The sequence below is a fragment of the Schistocerca piceifrons genome, chromosome 1 (genome assembly GCF_021461385.2).
Source record: "Schistocerca piceifrons isolate TAMUIC-IGC-003096 chromosome 1, iqSchPice1.1, whole genome shotgun sequence".
Classification (NCBI taxonomy): Eukaryota; Metazoa; Arthropoda; class Insecta; order Orthoptera; family Acrididae; genus Schistocerca; species Schistocerca piceifrons.
The window spans coordinates 886,148,192-886,166,435 of NC_060138.1; the positions used below are offsets into that span (position 1 = coordinate 886,148,192).

The following is an 18,244-nucleotide window of genomic DNA, read 5'->3' on the forward strand; positions in this document are numbered from 1 at the left end:
CCTGGTCCAGTACATATTTCTGTATGTCACTCTTGTGTAGTAGATCAATACCTAATACAGGGGATGTTTAGGAATTTGCAGTCAGCAAAAAATTTCAGAGTAGCTGTGGATCATAAACAGTATCTTTTCTTGAATGCAAAGATTGTTTTACAGTGGTACAAACACTGGGCCTGTATTTGGTAGGAGGAAAGCTAAAATCTTGCCTGGACATCTTTTCATGCGAATATCAGGCTAGATCCACAGCATAGCTTCATTCAGTTTCCTTCTCCATCCTTGTCCAACTCTGAATGTACTTCATCTCTAATGACCATACCATTTACAGGAATATTTTGGAGATACTTTTATTCACTGAAGCAGACAACAATTAAAAAAAGTTTGCGAATACTGCTTTAAAATAAACAGGGTGATCAGAGAGTGTCTGTCTGAAGGCTATACAGTCCAGATCAGTATGACAATCATGCAAAATCACCATGAGCATAGAGGCAATTAATCCAGCAGCACACCAAGCTGAAGATACCAATTTGGTAAAACACTGTGTCCTAACACATGAAGAAGTCCATAACTGCCTGCTGCATACCCTCAATTGACTGGAATTGTCGACCCTTCAAAATCTTTTTTACAGGACCGAAGACGTAATAATTGCATGAGGAGAGATCAGCACTCCCTAGAGTGGGTTTTCGAGTGTCTTCTTTTTGTCTGTAATGGATGAGGCTAGCATTGCAGATCGACTGGTGTCTTGTGTCTAACCATGATCAGGCAAGGTATATGTTCCAACATTCCACAACGGTAATTTTCGACAGGCATGTTGTCCCACACACGTTCAGTATTATCTGAAAAGATTGCATTCAGAAAACGAAATTGTAAATTATACTGAACTTCCTTGTGTGCCATTAAATAATTTCCTGAAAATTTGTATTCATTTATGCAAGAAAAAGAAGACTATACAGCGCAAAAGGAAAAAAAGTATAGTAAATGCAAATGAACTCAGAAAATTCTTGAATGTGTATGCCGTTCAATGCCAGAAACGTCATTTAGACAGCTTGTTCACAAATGCATGAGTCAGACTTAAACAAATTTCTGAGATTCCTTACAACACCAACAAAGTCAACAAGTTCCATAGAATTCCTGACGGACAGTTTTTGAGCTAAACCTATCAGAAGGATGAAATGACATAAGACAAAGAACAGTTAACTACTGCCACATTATTCCCTGACCAATGTTTCAGAGAAATTTTTACATTACAAATGTACCATAGCTAACCAGTTTCTAAATTGCCCTTTATTACATCTACAAAGGAATCCACTTCCCTAGCTTAGACAGCTGTACAGTGCCACTCTATTCTAAAGCAGCCAGTTCAGAGTCTGACTGTGGAATAAATTTTCAGAAATTGATCAGAAAATAAAGAAGAGGTGGGGATATGAAGTTCCATGTCACAAGGCTTTGTGCCACTGTCATGATTTATATTCCAAACCCCTGCAAAGTCTCTCACAGAGTAATGCCATGTAGCTCTGTTGGTGGTGACTCAACTTTTGACTTACTTTTGTTCTTTATTTATTTATCAGAGAGCACATCGATGCAAGGCTACTGGCCATGGCATTTAAAGAAAGAAGGAAATTGTATTGGTTTTATGTAAAAGAATTTAACGTTTATTATGTAATGGATATTATTGTTACTTTATTTAAAATGTGAAAGTGGTCAAGCGTTGATTATTTAAATACGTTAAAATGTAAAATAATGTAGAATACGCTGTAGCCAATCAGATGGACGGCTTCACGAAAGGGAACTGCCCTTGACAGTTGAGTGAGGATATTCGGCGCATGGAAAACACGGCCGGGGACGGGCAGAAAGGCATAGTTCGGATTGAAATGCGAAAGCGGACAGTCGGTCTTTCAGCAGCTTGGAAGTGAAACGACTTACAAAATTTTGTGTTGTGTGGTATCATGGGACTTAGTCTCTTGAGTGGTGAGCAGCCACGCACTTGGTGTGAACTCTAACTTTTCATGTAGATAACTTCTACACTCATGGAAATGGAAAAAAGAACACATTGACACCGGTGTGTCAGACCCAACATACTTGCTCCGGACACTGCGAGAGGGCTGTACAAGCAATGATCACACGCACGGCACAGCGGACACACCAGGAAACGCGGTGTTGGCCGTCGAATGGCGCTAGCTGCGCAGCATTTGTGCACCGCCGCCGTCAGTGTCAGCCAGTTTGCCGTGGCATACGGAGCTCCATCGCAGTCTTTAACACTGGTAGCATGCCGCGATAGCGTGGACGTGAACCGTATGTGCAGTTGACGGACTTTGAGCGAGGGCGTATAGTGGGCATGCGGGAGGCCGGGTGGACATACCGCCGAATTGCTCAACACGTGGGGCGTGAGGTCTCCACAGTACATCGATGTTGTCGCCAGTGGTCGGCGGAAGGTGCACGTGCCCGTCGACCTGGGACCGGACCGCAGCGACGCACGGATGCACGCCAAGACCGTAGGATCCTACGCAGTGTAGTAGGGACCGCACTGCCACTTTCCAGCAAATTAGGGACACTGTTGCTCCTGGAGTATCGGCGAGGACCATTCGCAACCGTCTCCATGAAGCTGGGCTACGGTCCCGCACACCGTTAGGCCGTCGACCGCTCACGCCCCAACATCGTGCAGCCCGCCTCCAGTGGTGTCGCGACAGGCGTGAATGGAGGGACGAATGAAGACGTGTCGTCTTCAGCGATGAGAGTCGCTTCTGCCTTGGTGCCAATGATGGTCGTATGCGTGTTTGGCGCCGTGCAGGTGAGCGCCACAATCAGGACTGCATACGACCGAGGCACACAGGGCCAACACCCGGCATCATGGTGTGGGGAGCGATCTCCTACACTGGCCGTACACCACTGGTGATCGTCGAGGGGACACTGAATAGTGCACAGTACATCCAAACCGTCATCGAACCCATCATTGCTGTTCCAACAGGACAATGCACGTCCGCATGTATCCCGTGCCACCCAACGTGCTCTAGAAGGTGTAAGTCAACTACCCTGGCCAGCAAGATCTCCGGTTCTGTCCCCCATTGAGCATGTTTGGGACTGGATGAAGTGTCGTCTCACGCGGTCTGCACGTCCAGCACGAACGCTGGTCCAACTGAGGCGCCAGGTGGAAATGGCATGGCAAGCCGTTCCACAGGACTACATCCAGCATCTCTACGATCGTCTCCATGGGAGAATAGCAGCCTGCATTGCTGCGAAAGGTGGATATACACTGTACTAGTGCCGACATTGTGCATGCTCTGTTGCCTGTGTCTATATGCCTGTGGTTCTGTAAGTGTGATCATGTGATGTATCTGACCCCAGGAATGTGTCAATAAAGTTTCCCCTTCTTGGGACAATGAATTCACGGTGTTCTTATTTCAATTTCCAGGAGTGTATTTTGCGATGAGATTGTGAATGATTGAACTGTGTCTAATGGGTATGCGCTTGAGTGTAACATAACTCTAAATACGACAAATTTCGCTATTAGTTTGCTTTCTGAATACACATTGTTCAAACCAAATCGTAACTATGTGGCCTAAATCATTTATGGGTCGTGAATTTAGTTCCCGATATTATTATTACTGTTATTATACAATATGTTAACTCTGCGTTTCACAAACTTGCCATCAGCCAGACAAGTTATCCAAGGGTCACAAGTGTCTAATTTAGAGCGTGTAACGCGATACATGCGGTTCAAGCCCTAGACGAGTTTGAGCCAAGACATTTTGACAAAGAGGAACCTCTTATGAGCCGGAACTTCTTTGGGATGTTAGCTCGCAATTAGAGGTTCGTCCAGGATAGGAATTTGGAAAGTGTTAGTTGAGGGATAAGAATCCTGCAAAGAATTGGAACAGGATTGGATTTTGGAAAGTGTTAGTTGCAGAATATGAACTCTGGAAAGTTTAGAATTGGATTTGAATTCTGCAAGGTGTTTCCAAAAGTATTATCTGAACTTAGATAGGCAGGACCTCTCGCAAAAGTCAAATGTGAGATTGGTTCAGGACTGACTATTACATTTCTTTAATAGCTGCGAAATTACAATTGCAATTCTCACAGTTAAAGACATTCTGTGACCATGGTCCCAAGTCTGTGGCAGTTTAGGCAGTTTGTGTGGGGGCTCTGAGCTACGAATTTTGCAACAGTTGTGTAAACCAAGTGTTAGCAGTGGTTAGGCGTGAAAAAAAAAAAAGTAATATGGAAGAAGAGGCAACGCCGAGACAGGGTGTATACGTGGCCGAGGGAAAAAATTCCTGGATTTTTCCAGGATTTCCCGGTTAAAAATACATTTCTTCCCACATGTAAATACACTTTTTCCGTGTTAATGTCTGATGTGCAGCAATATGTACACTGCATACTTTCGCACTGAAATCGAAATTGCGATGCGCTTTTGTAAGCCAGTCATAGCTCTTTTGTGGTCGAAATTATTCTAAATAGTCGTCCTCAGAGTTGATTTTTAAATGAGTCAAATGCTCTGCGATTTAAGAAATTCATAGTACATTCTCGCACATAGATCATCTTGGGTATATGGAAATTTACTTTGAAAGTAACGCTTTTCAAACAACCATTCGCAATATTTTCCTGCGAACTATTTAAAAGGTTCGTTTTAGCAGTTACCAGATAACAGGTGTGCCGTGCTCGTGAAGCTACGATAATGCAAGAAGCCCGTATGTTCGTACGTGTGAAACATTAAAAGATCTTACATTATGTCATAAAAGAAAGAAGATATTAGAGGATGCCCAAGAGCAACGGAATTTCGTGAATCATAGTAAAATTCGGCTTAAAGTGCACATTCATAAGTCCAGATTCGGATGTAAATTTTCTTGAAGCACTAGTACTGTATTATCTCATGTTTGGTTTTTTATTACGGCATAATGCCATAGGTGCTAGATGAAAACGTGAACTTGAAATGCAGTGAACAGTTGAAACTAGCCAATAGTGCAGAATTAAACACTTCGTTTTGAATAAATTGACTGCCTCAGTGGGAAAGAGTAATCAAAGCCAAATTTCTTTAGCTAACTGACAAAAATAACTTCATTGTTCTGCAAGGCGATTAATGCTTGACTGTCAGAAAGGTGGAAATAAAATCAAATCTGAAACTAATAACATATTTTAGCCTTCCGTAATTATTTGAATGTATTTTAATTCATTTGATAGCTCCCAGCCACAGAAATTCGTTTAGTTTTCATTTGACATAAGAGCAATAAAAGAAGAGGAACCAGCAAAATCACTAAACGTAAACACGGGTCATGTGAAGACTACCCACCTCATCACTACAATTCAAGACTGCTCTGTGCATCAGTCCCGGATCTATGCTATTTCTGAACCGGAGCAATACTGGATAGACCAAAGTGCGCTGGATGCTAGGCGCTTTGGGAAACAAGGTCTTTTTCCTCGAGAATATGAATTTGTGCCCCCCCCCCAAAACCATGAAATTGCTGCCCACGGTATATACCCCAGTTTGCCCACCGCCCCCTAGATCCTGCCCTGTTGACTATTCGTGAATCTGGCAGCTTAGGCATGCCAGTAAAATTTTTCCAGGTAGCATCTTGCTGCTATTGCTTATACAGCTAACTGCCACGCTTGTGTAGCCAGAAGCGGGAGAAGATACTACTCATACGTGACTCTAAAAGCACATGCGCATGAGCTCGCTCGCAACTACTCAAATGAGTCTAATGTAATCATAAGGTTTTTAACATGGCTGTCAATCAGTGACTGTTGTATAATACAAAATTTTGAAATACACAGCCCTCAGTAGCGAACACAATTAATTTGTAACCTAGGTTCCGGTGTCACAAGGGACAGTGTCATACCAGATTCAAAGGTTGCTTTGGATTAAATACAATTGCTTTTTCTACAAATAACAACTTGAGAAAAAATGTCATCCATAATTTAAAGTAAACTACTAGCCCCCTGCAGAATTCTGGTGTCTACAAGATTTCATGTGACACTTGCGGTGCCTATTATATTGGTCAAACAGGACATGTCTTTTCAGTTCGCTGTAAAGAACATTTACTGAGGGAAAACGGTTCGTGTGCCCCTAATTCTTCTTTTGCAGATCACCTGTTCATCATAGAGCACTCTCCTAAAGGGATTGAGAAGTTGGAAATTTTGCAGAAAAAAAGGGCATACACTTGATATTTTGGAGGAGCTGGAAATTTTCAAGCATTTAGTTTCGAATGATGAACTTTTTCTCAACGAGCAGATGCAGTTGCGCAGAAGAAGTTATTTCAATGGTGTAAAGCCGCTGCTTGACAAGATCTAACACTTTGATGTACCAACTACTTCCTGCAGATTCAGAGATACCTTTTCTTTTTACGGCTCATATACGTAAATTAAAAAAACTTCTTTGGTTTTTATAATGTATCTATTACAGCAAGCAGTAATGTCATTTAATGGATTATTTCGTATGTCTTCTTGATGCATTTGTTCTGGAATTTTTGTACTACAGCCAGTCATTCATTAGTTGCATTTTATATAATGCAGTATCCCGCTACTGTAATTACTTCATGTACACCGTTCAGGTGTTTATTTCCCGCTCTGCAGTTACGAGAGATGTTTACAGAAGAGCTTGTTTTACCAATTAGCCACCAGGTGGCGGTACTGTCTTGAAGTTGCCGCGGCGCACAAGTCGCATGATGTTTGTTTTGTGTTGACTGTAGCAGAGGACACATGGCAGCCCCTAGGGGCTTGCACCTCTGTTGCATTTTATTTTAATTCTATCTAATGCTGTGAGGTATGACCGCAGCTTTCGTATTTTTTGGTACGTTATGCTGTAACATTTAGTTTTAATTTTGTCCGAAGGAGGTGTCCCTTGTGACACCAAAACCTACGTTACAAATTGTGTTCGCGACTGAGGGTTGTGTTTTTCAAAATTTTGTTCTAATCTAATCAGTTGTGACGTCACGCTCATCGGAGGCCATTTGTTGTTATGAAGCAGTGCATAGGCTTTCTAAAGCCTTTGAGTCAATTTGCTGTTGGTAGACACTTGTATAAGAACTGTGTTCTGTTATTGTATATGACGCATTTCCTTTGCAACTTGTTTTATTTTTGTTTTTTTCTCTCGTTCATGTTTTATTGCTCCAGTATTATTCTGTAATAGCGAGATACAGAAATATCTTTTGTTACAGCACTGGTTCTCACCAGTTAAAAGTTACAAAAATTTAACTGAAAACTAAAACAATAAAAAATTCCTGGGTTTTCCCCGGATCTCCCGGTTTGTATACATCCTGCAAGTACACGTGGTTCCAGCTAGCAGCGACATAGTCAATGGCGATTCATTGTGCAGCGGCAGTTGCAGTACCACAGCAGAGGCTACGAGATCTTCAGCGTCAGTTTCAACTGCAACATAGACAGCAATACTATGGCAGAAGGATCCTACATGACAAAGCTAAGTTCCTGTGCTGATAGCGAGATCATTTATGATTCTGTAGTTCAATTGCCAATAATATATGCCGCTAATATAAAGCAGTCAGCCAGTTTGTGTGGGTCCAAAAATGCTAGCGAGCCGCTTAGCCCGAAGTTGGAGTGGGACAGCGCAATCGGCGGTCTCGTTCCCGCCTGTCTCGGTCTCACTCGGTCGGACTCTTCCTTCTGCGTGTGGCCACTCGTTGCAGTTCCACTGCCGACTGCTCATAGGTAGTTCAGTAATCAGTATCAAGTTGTTGATCGTTTTGTTTGTTTTGCACGCCCATTCTACATCTGTTTCAAACACTTTTTGAACTCTGAACTTCTGGTTCTTTTCGTATTCTATTCAACGTACACAACCGGTAATTAAAATGTATTTTATAATCACGTAAACTACATAAAAATTACGTGGTATGTAATACATACATCTTTTCAGGTAACAAAACGGCGTATCAGATTACTTCACTATTTTGATAAAACATTTCTCACTGACAAACCCGACAAAATGATGAAAGGAAAAATGTTTGTCACATACAACTTTTCTAAAGTTCATGCAGTAAAAGTATTTCATAAGGCATTACGTTGTAAATTATTAGTTCTTTACTACTAACTGTATTCACAACACATTTTACGGACAGCATGCACACATACCGCTGAATGTAAGCGCATATTATATCATTGTACAACACATAATTCAGGAGGTGTGACATTAAAAACAGTGAGATGCATGAAAAAAGGCTGCATAATGCATGACATTTAGTTTATTACTTTGTTGCTACTAACTCCATTCGCAACACATTCTGCAGACAGTATCCACACATGCTGCTGAATGTACCAACACAATTATATCATTGTATAACACTTAGTTTAATAGATATGACATCATAAATATCAAGCACAAGGCCAGATGTTGTGTGGGACAGGCTTGGTGGGACAGCTATAAAAAAATACACCAGGTTTCTCTGCTAGTAACACTATAGATTAAGAAACTAAATTACACTGCATGAACAAAATACTGTACTATGAAGTTGATTTTTCAATTCATGTGGCACACAACAGATAAAAAACAAAAAGAATGTTACTTTATGTTAAACACTTACCAGGGCAAATTTCTCATGAAAGTTTTTATTTAAACCAGGAATTTTTCTTAAGTCGTCTACTGATTCAAATGTTTCCCCAGATAAGTTTCTGAAATGGATCAAAACAAAATTAAGCAATAACAAATATTTTTTATGTGATGAAACATTAATTTTATGGTTCCAGTTGAGAAACGAAAAGCTACAATTGTATCACAGATGAGTGAGCCAGAGCTTACCCCCCGGAGGCAAAATTCTAATTACTGGCAATAAACACACCTACAAGTACTGGAAACTACCCTAGTTCTCTGCACAATTAGTTTCTTCCATGAGGAGTATGTAGAGTTGGAAGTTGGGGACTGCTACAAAGGAAGGGCAGGTCACTCAAACCCAAGGATTAGAGGCATCAACTTGGATGTTCTTGGGATGATGGCCAATGATTAACTAATGCCGTCATTACCAAAGATTTGGATCATCATTTGGAAGCTTGCACGCACACGACTGAATTCACCCGAATAACCTACAGGAAGTGTTTGAAAAATAACTGCAACATTATGATTGGTTTTATTCTGTAAAGAACCAGATGTTCTGAAATTTGACAGAAAGAGAACCTCACTAGCTTAATTAAAATAAAATGAAGCTACTCATTAGTTGTTGGCTATCCCCTACACCACACATGCCACCAGACTGCAGTTGTCTTGTGTGGACATGCACATGTGTACAAACTCACTCTCTCACAAATTAAACATAACCAACAGTGCAAAATATTTACCTGTAATTATTAATTATTAAAGCTGTTTTTGGTCCAATAGTTGGTAGCTTCTGTAATTCTCTTGTGCTACCTGTGTTTAGTAAAGAAATTATTCGGTTCATATGCTCCTGATGGATATTATTGCCAACATTATGTGCTACAAGTTCTTTCATCATGATTATTTTTTTAGGTGTTTTGATGCTTTCTCTTCTAAATGGACCTGTAAAAATGTAATAATTAACAGCATTAATGAGATAAAATTAATAAGCAAGAAATAACTTACGAATGGTTTACCTGTATGAAAATTAATTGCCAAACAACTTCAGAAATTGGGACTCTCCAGGGAGAGACAACAGTTGCACTATCAGCTTCACAGCAATTATCAGAGCAAGTATCATTATTAATTGATACAGTAAGTATAATAGGTGACGAACAAATGCATTACTATAAGAACAATATTTAAATGTTGAAGGTAAAGATTTACTGGAGTTCAAACAGGAACATATCTTTGTTCAAACACTTTCAAATTACATGGTCAATATTTTAAACATTTTAACATGGTCTGTTTACAAAGATATGTGGCAGTAGTTGTTAGCCATTACCAATATCTTGAATAATTGTGTAGTTTAAGGCTGATACTGTAAAAGCTGGACAACAAATCTGAAAGTGGATAATGCATGTTCCACTTGGATTCCTCAGCAAAGCAAGAATTCTAACCAGTTTGAGGAAGGTTCAATAAATATTCCACAGCAATTAATTTCAAAATTTAATATGAATATTACACCATGTTCCACATAGCAGGCCCAACAAATATTGCTGTTTTTTGTATGTCATCAGTCTTTTGCCTGGTTTCATGCAATCTGCCAATATCACTTGTCCCAATGTCCTCAATTATTTGTTGGATACATTCTGCTCTCATTTTTCCCTCTACAGTTTTTATTCACTCAGCTCTCTCAGGTATCAAATAAGTTTTTCCTTGATATCTTAACAAACGTCATCTTGCATCTTATTTTCAATTTTTCCACATTACACTCTCCTCACCTCACTTGTGAATGGCCTAATAAACAGGGATGTGGGCTTTACCTGAAATCTGTATGGCACCTTGTTCTTTCTCATGGAACAACACATATAAAGTGAGCACCACTCTTCCATCTGTCTAGTAGCATTTAATATGGATACATGTTGGTGATGGTTACTGCTGACAGGCAGTGACGTTACTGTCAATTAAGTGTAGTGTATCTTACTGCACAGCTTATCACAAGGTCCTTGCAAGCATACCCCTGCCTATTATGGTTTTATATTGCATAGCATCAACAAGTTAGGCAGCAGTTGATGCCTTGAAACTGACAAGAGTGAATGAAGGAATCTATGTAAAATTTCACACGTAGATGCCTACTAGAGTTCTGTTTTGAAAGTAAATACATAAGAATGAGAGCAGGTACAACAGAAAATAAACTCGATTGTACCATGCAGATGATATGGTATAATATACAGCATCTGGATTCCAAGCAATACTTAGAAGACCATGTGATTTCCTCACAGTACATGGGACACATTTTCTTCACAGTACACACAGCAGTTATTTTGCAGTCGTGTAAAAGTTGTGAATCAAAATAACGTTATTTCTACACCAGTAGAGATTTTCAGCTTTAAAGCATTGTACACTTCACTTTTCAAAATAGTTTAATAAATGAAGAGTTATATGAAACAAACCACCATTAACAATGTTACATTATCTTAAATTACACAATGTTATACTTGTAGCTGAATAATCATACCTAGGGGCCCCAATAACTGCAATCTCTCATTAAACAAATACACTGTCAGCATGAGTAAACTGCCCTAGATCCATCATAAACAATTATCGCTGCAAGGACTGTCAGTGTCGTCATATGCAATGGCAGCTGCCATTTAAGAGCACATAAACAACTTAACTTTTGACACCTTTTGGATTTACTGGTTATTTTTCTTTGAACGCTGTTAAATGTAACATAGATGCTGCAATCTGAAAGATGAGGCACTTAAATCTACAATGCTGCTGCTCCTCTAGACTCTGTGAAACTTGGCATCAGAGTCACAAGCACACCTTCGGTTGTGCACATTTTAAGGAGCTATCATGCATGTGGAACTGGCGTAACATAATTGCCTTATGGACCAAATAAATATGGATTTGATAAACAATGTGTACAGTTCATGATCTGCACAGCTAGCCCTAACTAGTCAACTATAAGTTTACGGCAATGTGTCCAGGTGGTAGCACACTGCAGCAGACTTTTATCCCCATCTGCTCAACATAAATCATGCTAGATGATAGCACGCTCCTCAGATATGCCAATTCACTCACTATATAGTAAAATAGATCAGATGTCAGCTTATATTATAGTGACACTGAGAGAAAAAACTATTTATGGGTTTCTAAATGAGTTGTATTAAGTTCTGAATTTTATCGTACAGTAATCCAGTTGAGGCACTGAGAATCATAAGGGCCTAAAGCATATCACCGTCGATTGTGAGATTATAGCATTTATCCATGTTTTGGAAATCTGCTGATCTTATGGTGAATCAGGTTTGTCTGTGCTGTAGGCCCGCATCGTGTACATGAAAATTCACAAAAAGCTGTATCAGTGGTTTCTCTGATATTCACTTCACTGTGAGACCCTTATGGAGCTCAGCACCTCATTTGTGATCTAGTCAAGTGACCATGTTGGTAGACATTACTACTTAAGTTTAATCATTTCCAAGAAAGGCAATTTGTGTTTGGATTTGGTTGTTTACTAGGCGGGAATTGGCTTCTGTATGTAGTGCAAACATGGACTCTGTTGAATCTATTACAAATGTTAACAGAAAAGTAAAGCTGAGAGGTGGGCTCTTGAGACATGCTTGGGTAGCACAGTCGGTAGAGCACTTGCCAGCAAAAGGCAAAGATCCCGAGTCTCAGGCCCATACAGTTTCTCGGTCAGGAAATTTCAGATCAGTGCACACTCCACTGCAGAGTGCAAATTTTATTCTGGGAACAGAAAAGTAAATTACCAGGAAAAGTTAGCTAAGAAGGAACTAGGGCCTCTGGACCATATCTTTTGATTGAGAGAGAGTGACTACAGGTTACCATTTAACAACGAAGTGGACAGTTAGCGTAAGTTAACGTGTTGGTTTAATGTATGAATATCTGATACTCAGCTCGTACGTAAAGTCACACCTCTATTGAGGATCTTGTATATTTATCCGAAAAAATGGAAAAGCAAGAAAACTACCACTTGCACAAAAATGTGGAACATAGAGTTGTGAAAGCTTACACATTATTTCATTCTTGCCCTAAACTGTACTTAATTATGTATAAAACAACAAAGTTCCACAAAAACAATTCTTTCTTTTGTCAGATGTGTTATGCGCATTATTATTATTATTATTTGCAGTGGCTGTAATTGTATAAACTTGTTGATAAGTATAACTGTTATATAGCAGATTCTATTACTTTCACAAACTTAGATTTACCTGAATCTAAAATTTTGTGAACACCCAGAATGTATACTCATGAGCTGCCACTGATTATATGGGATGTTGTGGCACAACCTACTGGTATATAGTGATGCTGTTCACCACTGACAATGCAGTGAAGCACACTACAATTAAATAATACACGAAAAAGTGCAAGTAATCTTGAACTTTGACCTAATCTGGTAGTTGTAGAAAAGGGTTAGCACAATTGTGAGTTGTAGTTCACAACAGCAATGTTAAAGATATGATCATAAGACTGGGTTATCAGTCACATTTATCAAATCTGAATGCTGCAAGTCTAATAGCATCAGCTTGGACATCTCCTGCTGTCCCACTGCTTTAGAAGCTGGACAAAAGTAACAAGAAAATCCACTAAGTCCAGAAGCTGTTTGACAGTATGGGACATAAGGAACACGTTAAAATTAGAAAGGTAAGCATTAAGAAGACCAAGGAAGTCTTACAGCAAGGTGATTGACATGCTTCTCCATGACAAAACTGGTGCAGAATTCGTACAGCAGATTCAGGCTCTTTTGTGAAACATATTAACGCGAAGGATTACGTAATAATAAATGATGCTGAAGGTAACAATTTGGACAGCAACCACAACAGTATAGCTGGAAATGACATCAGGGGCATTGCAAAGAATACTATCCACACTAGCGAAGGTAATTTTTTCTTTGGAATGTGTAAATGCAAAGTCCGAGACTCACTCAACAGAGTAAATTCAAACATGGTCATAAATAATACACTTCGTGCATCCCAAGTAAATACAGTTACATATGAAACAGCTATAGCATAGGAAAACTCTGCAGCCTGGTCAAAACCATGAATCTGAAAGAACTATTATTTAATCTTCCACCAAAGCACTGAAAGCCATCAACCAAATAGAATTTCTAAAATCAACAGAGAAAAACGAAACGGCAAGTGCATAGTTGGCAGATACATATTGGTTACCAGAATATTGCTTAAAAATTATTAAATTTGAACAGACAGTTTTAGATGCATCCTAATACGAGGGTGAGTCAAATGAAAACCATAAATACTTTTTTAAAATATTCTTTATTGTGCAGAAGTGGTACAAAGCTGTATCACTTTTCAACAGAATCTCCCCCACGCTCAACGCAAGTCCTCCAGCGCTTAAAAAGTGCATAAATTCCTTAAGCAAAAAATTCTTTTGGTAGTCCGTGCAACCACTCATGCACCGCATGGTGTACCTCTTCATCAGAATGGAACTTCTTTCCTCCCATTGCATCTTTGAGTGGTCCACATGTATGGAAATCACTTGGGGCAAGGTCTGGTGAGTATGGTGGATGAGGAAGGCACTCAAAATGCAGTTTTGTGATTGTTGCAACTGTTGTAAGGGCAATGTGGGGCCTTGCACTGTCATGTTGCAAAAGGACACCTGCTGACACAATCCAAGTCACTTTGATTTGATTGCAGGCCGCAGATGATTTTTTAGGAGAACTGTGTATGATGCACTGGTGACAATGGTCCCTCTAGGCACGTAATGCTCCAAAATGATGCCTTTTTTGACGCAAAAGAGAGTCAGCATAACCTTCCCTGCTGATGGTTCTGTTCGAAACTTCTTTGGTTTTGGTGATGAGGAATGGCGCCATTCCTTGCTCGCTCTCTTCGTTTCTGGTTGGTGGACGTGAACCCAGGTTTCGTCCCCAGTAACAATTCTTGCTAGGAAGCCATCATCTTCTCTTTCAAAGCGCCGAAGAAGTTCTTCACAAGCATCAACACGTCGTTCTCTTATTTCAGGAGTCAGCTGCCATGGCACCCATCTTGCAGACACTTTGTGAAACTGGAGCACATCGTGCACAATGTGGTGCGCTGACCCATGACTAATCTGTAAACAAGCTGCAATATCATTCAGCCGTACTGAACCTTCATTTGTCAATGAATTTCAATAGGTTCCACACCTTCACTACGCAAAAACCGAATATCAGAATGCTGTTCTTCCCTGGTGCAAGTCGCAAGTGGGGTGGCCATCTTTATACTCATACCGTGACGGTATGGGTGCATCGGCACTATGCTGCCACCTACAGGCCATTCTGCATGCTGATTGTAGCATGCTTACCAACTTACAGGATAACGGTGCGAAATTTAGATTTGTTATTACAAATTTAAGATTTTCATTTGACTCACCCTCGTATCACACACCACACACACAGGAAAAACAGAGTGAAATCGAAAGTACTGAATTGTAATGAATATTGCTTCGAACAGCTTTGCGGATGGTGTGTAACAGTAGTGGATCTAGAAACATACGTTAGTAGTACTTTACAAGAAAAAACAGAGAACTTCATAAGGTTCACCAAGCAGTTAGGGAAAGCAGTCATAAGGTTACTCAGAAGTGAGCAAGGAATGTAAGGGTTTGATGTTCTGTTGAGAATGTCACTGGAGACAGAGCAAAAGCCTGGAATGGGGACATAAATTGGCCCTGTCTTTTTCAAAGGAACAATTTCTACAGTTGCTTTGTGCAATTTAAGAAAACCACAGAACACCTTGGTGGTTTATTCAGACTTAGCAACGTACTCAATTTGAAAACACAAATGTTACATTCATGTAAATGGATTGTTGGATTGATGAAGGCAGCCAGCATCACATGAAAGGTGTAACCACAATTCGCTATTTGCAGCATCACACCCACAATCAATTTTGGTCTTCTGATATGTTCTGAAACAGAGGATCAGAAGGTTTTTTTGACAATCACTCACTCTCTACTGTCAGAAGGAGAACAAAAGGGTGGCCTTCAATAAATCAGGTGTCCCTAAACATAGCAATTTGCTACTTGGAAGAACATCGGCGTGCATTTGAGTGGTTTTTAGGTCAGAGGAACATCTTAATTACATCGGTGATGAACTGCCTGCTAAAAATGAAGAGAGATCAGCCACATTGTTCTCAAAAGAAAAGGATCACCCTTACAACCGTATAGAGAAAAAAAAAAAAACTATTATTTAATTTTAGTAAACTGCAGGAGTATACAAAGTAATTTTGCAGAATTAGTATCAGTTATTAAAGGTAATATTGCCACATAAAATTAGAAACAATAAGTCAAGTGAAATAAGTGAATGACGGTGAAGTCCTATATTCAGATTGAAATAAATGTCACACAGATAGACTAGATGCCAAGGGTGAAAGAGTGTTTACTGCCATAAAAAGCTCTCTAGCGTCTAGTGACATTTTTATTACAAATTCAGAAGCTGAAATAATCTGTGCATAATAAAAAAAAAGGACAAGATAATCAGATGTCTGAAGTTGTGTTGGCAGAGTAAAGAAAAACTGGAGAATACTGTGAATAAATTTCCTGATTATGCTGCTGCAATTGGGGAAGACTTCAACTTACCAGGTATATAATTTGAAAGTCATGTGATTAAAACTGTTAGAAGATACAGCGATTTATGTGGGGTTGTTCTGAATGTACAGTATGAAAATTATTTCAAGCATGTTTTTTGTGAATGTCTAGTGTGAAAATTATTTCAAGCACGTAGCCTGATAATGGACTCATGACAGCTATCCCTTAAATTAACAGATTCAAACTTTTTTAATCAGTAAATGAAAATCAATATCAGTTTTAGAAAGTTGCTGCAAATGGAAAGAGACTCCATCACAGGATTAAGTAGAGTAAAAGCCTAATTGACAAAAAAAATGGACACAAGGAGAGCAATGTGAGAAGTGTTCAATGAGTTCAAAAGCAACTTTTGCTAATGGATCTGACTAGATGTACTACGGGGTTCTGGTTTTCCTGAAAGTCGATAAGCAGATAAGAATTATTGATTCTGCCAGCCTCAATACCAAAATGCACTATACATACAGAGGGAAGATCAAAATACTGAAATTGGCCATCTGAAATTGTTTCCCAATGGAGTATCATAATAAAATTCCTGTGCTCAACCATCATACATATTCCAAAATGGCAGGTGCTGGAATAAGTGATAACGAAATAGAAAAAAATGGACTGCAAAACTTTCCATATTGCTGACCATGGGATGGACAGCCCTTGTGACACTGCATGAACACTAGCACTACTCGAGGCATATGCTGCAGGGTCAACTGCAGTAACAGCAACCTTGTCAATAACTTCCACTGGTATAGGATACCTTCCTCTTCCACGTGCCACACCAAGCTCGCTCACGTTTTCAGATTTCATTACCATCTTCTTTAAACAATTTAATGACATTTGACTTCTCCACAGACTTCGCAATAGGCGATACTCTCTCAATGCAACACCGTAATTGCTGCTGGACACACAAAACAATTTCACTAAGAGCAAGTGGTCATTCTTCTCAATAACCATATTGTTCACACGTTATGGTTTGTCAAATGAGAGCATGGATGTCATACCATCATCATATGGTGTACAGTGCCAGATTTGCACCTGGTGCCCACAACTGGATCTCATTTGTTTTACAGCACAATTCAGTTCCGCATTAACACATTAGTATATCTACCAAATTTTGCTGCCCTATGATAATTATGACCCACACTGGATCTCTGTGAGTAGCTGCACTTGAATTATAACCACTAAGTACTTTTTATGAAATGTTGTGGACCCCAGCCACAGGAACACATACATAAAGACTAAAAAAATTAAGCATGTACTGCAAGATAATACAGTTTCTACTCAAGTGAATGAAAGGAGTAACCATTTACAAAATCTTGTAAAATCAATATTGACAAACTTGAAGGACGTTACAGAGTTAAATGTAAATCGAGTCAACAAATGATCAAAACGCAGAGTATGAAAAATAACAAAAAGACAATTGGAAAGCAGTAAATCTGATAGCAAGTGAATTAAATAAACCAGTTGCAGAATTCATGTGAATATGTAAATTTGAATGGAACAGCACATATTGTTTAAAAATGTTATTTGAAAATATTTTTCGGGTTACATGTGGCAGAACCGAAGATTTTGGCACACACATGGCAACACCACAAAAGATAACTGCAGATCAAGCTGGTTAAAAAAAAAAAAAAAAAAAAAAAAAAAAAAAAAAAAAAAAAAAAAAAACCATGAAGGACAAAAATCTGAAAGTGAGTTTAGGAATATGACAACTTTAAAGATATCTATGACAGCCTACCTTACAGGAATCAGAGTTTGAACTTCCTTATTGAAAAATTTAGGACTAATCAGGTATGTGAACAAGCTATAACAGTAACAGGAGCTTTCATTTGTAACTGAAGAAAAAAATGAACAAAAATGATGTGGTAAAGATGTCAGAATAATTTAACAATAAAGTAGTCAGTAATCTACTCAAATATGGAATCAGAAATAATCATTCCTCCTCCCAGTACCACATAAAAATGTTGTGGCTAAAAGTTAATAGAACAAATGTTGTTGTTGTTGTTGTCTTCAGTCCTGAGACTGGTTTGATGCAGCTCTCCATCCTACTCTCTCCTGTACAAGCCTCTTCATCTCCCAGTACCTACTGCAACCTACATCCTTCTGAATCTGCTTAGTGTATTCATCTCTTGGTCTCCCTCTACGATTTTTACC

The 18,244-nt window shown here is 39.3% G+C and overlaps 1 protein-coding gene across 5 annotated transcripts in view; it reads right to left on the reverse strand.

The window, feature by feature from the left end:
- LOC124716797 (kinesin-like protein KIF22) overlaps positions 1-18,244 on the reverse strand; it is a 331,625-nt gene that overhangs the window by 16,254 nt on the left and 297,127 nt on the right. For all 5 annotated transcript variants that reach the window (XM_047243381.1, XM_047243349.1, XM_047243365.1 and 2 more), the window contains 2 exons: positions 9,268-9,466; positions 8,520-8,607 (listed from right to left, as the gene is read on the reverse strand). In XM_047243381.1, coding sequence (XP_047099337.1) covers positions 8,520-8,607; positions 9,268-9,466 — 287 coding nt within the window. The remainder of the gene's footprint in view (positions 1-8,519; positions 8,608-9,267; positions 9,467-18,244) is intronic.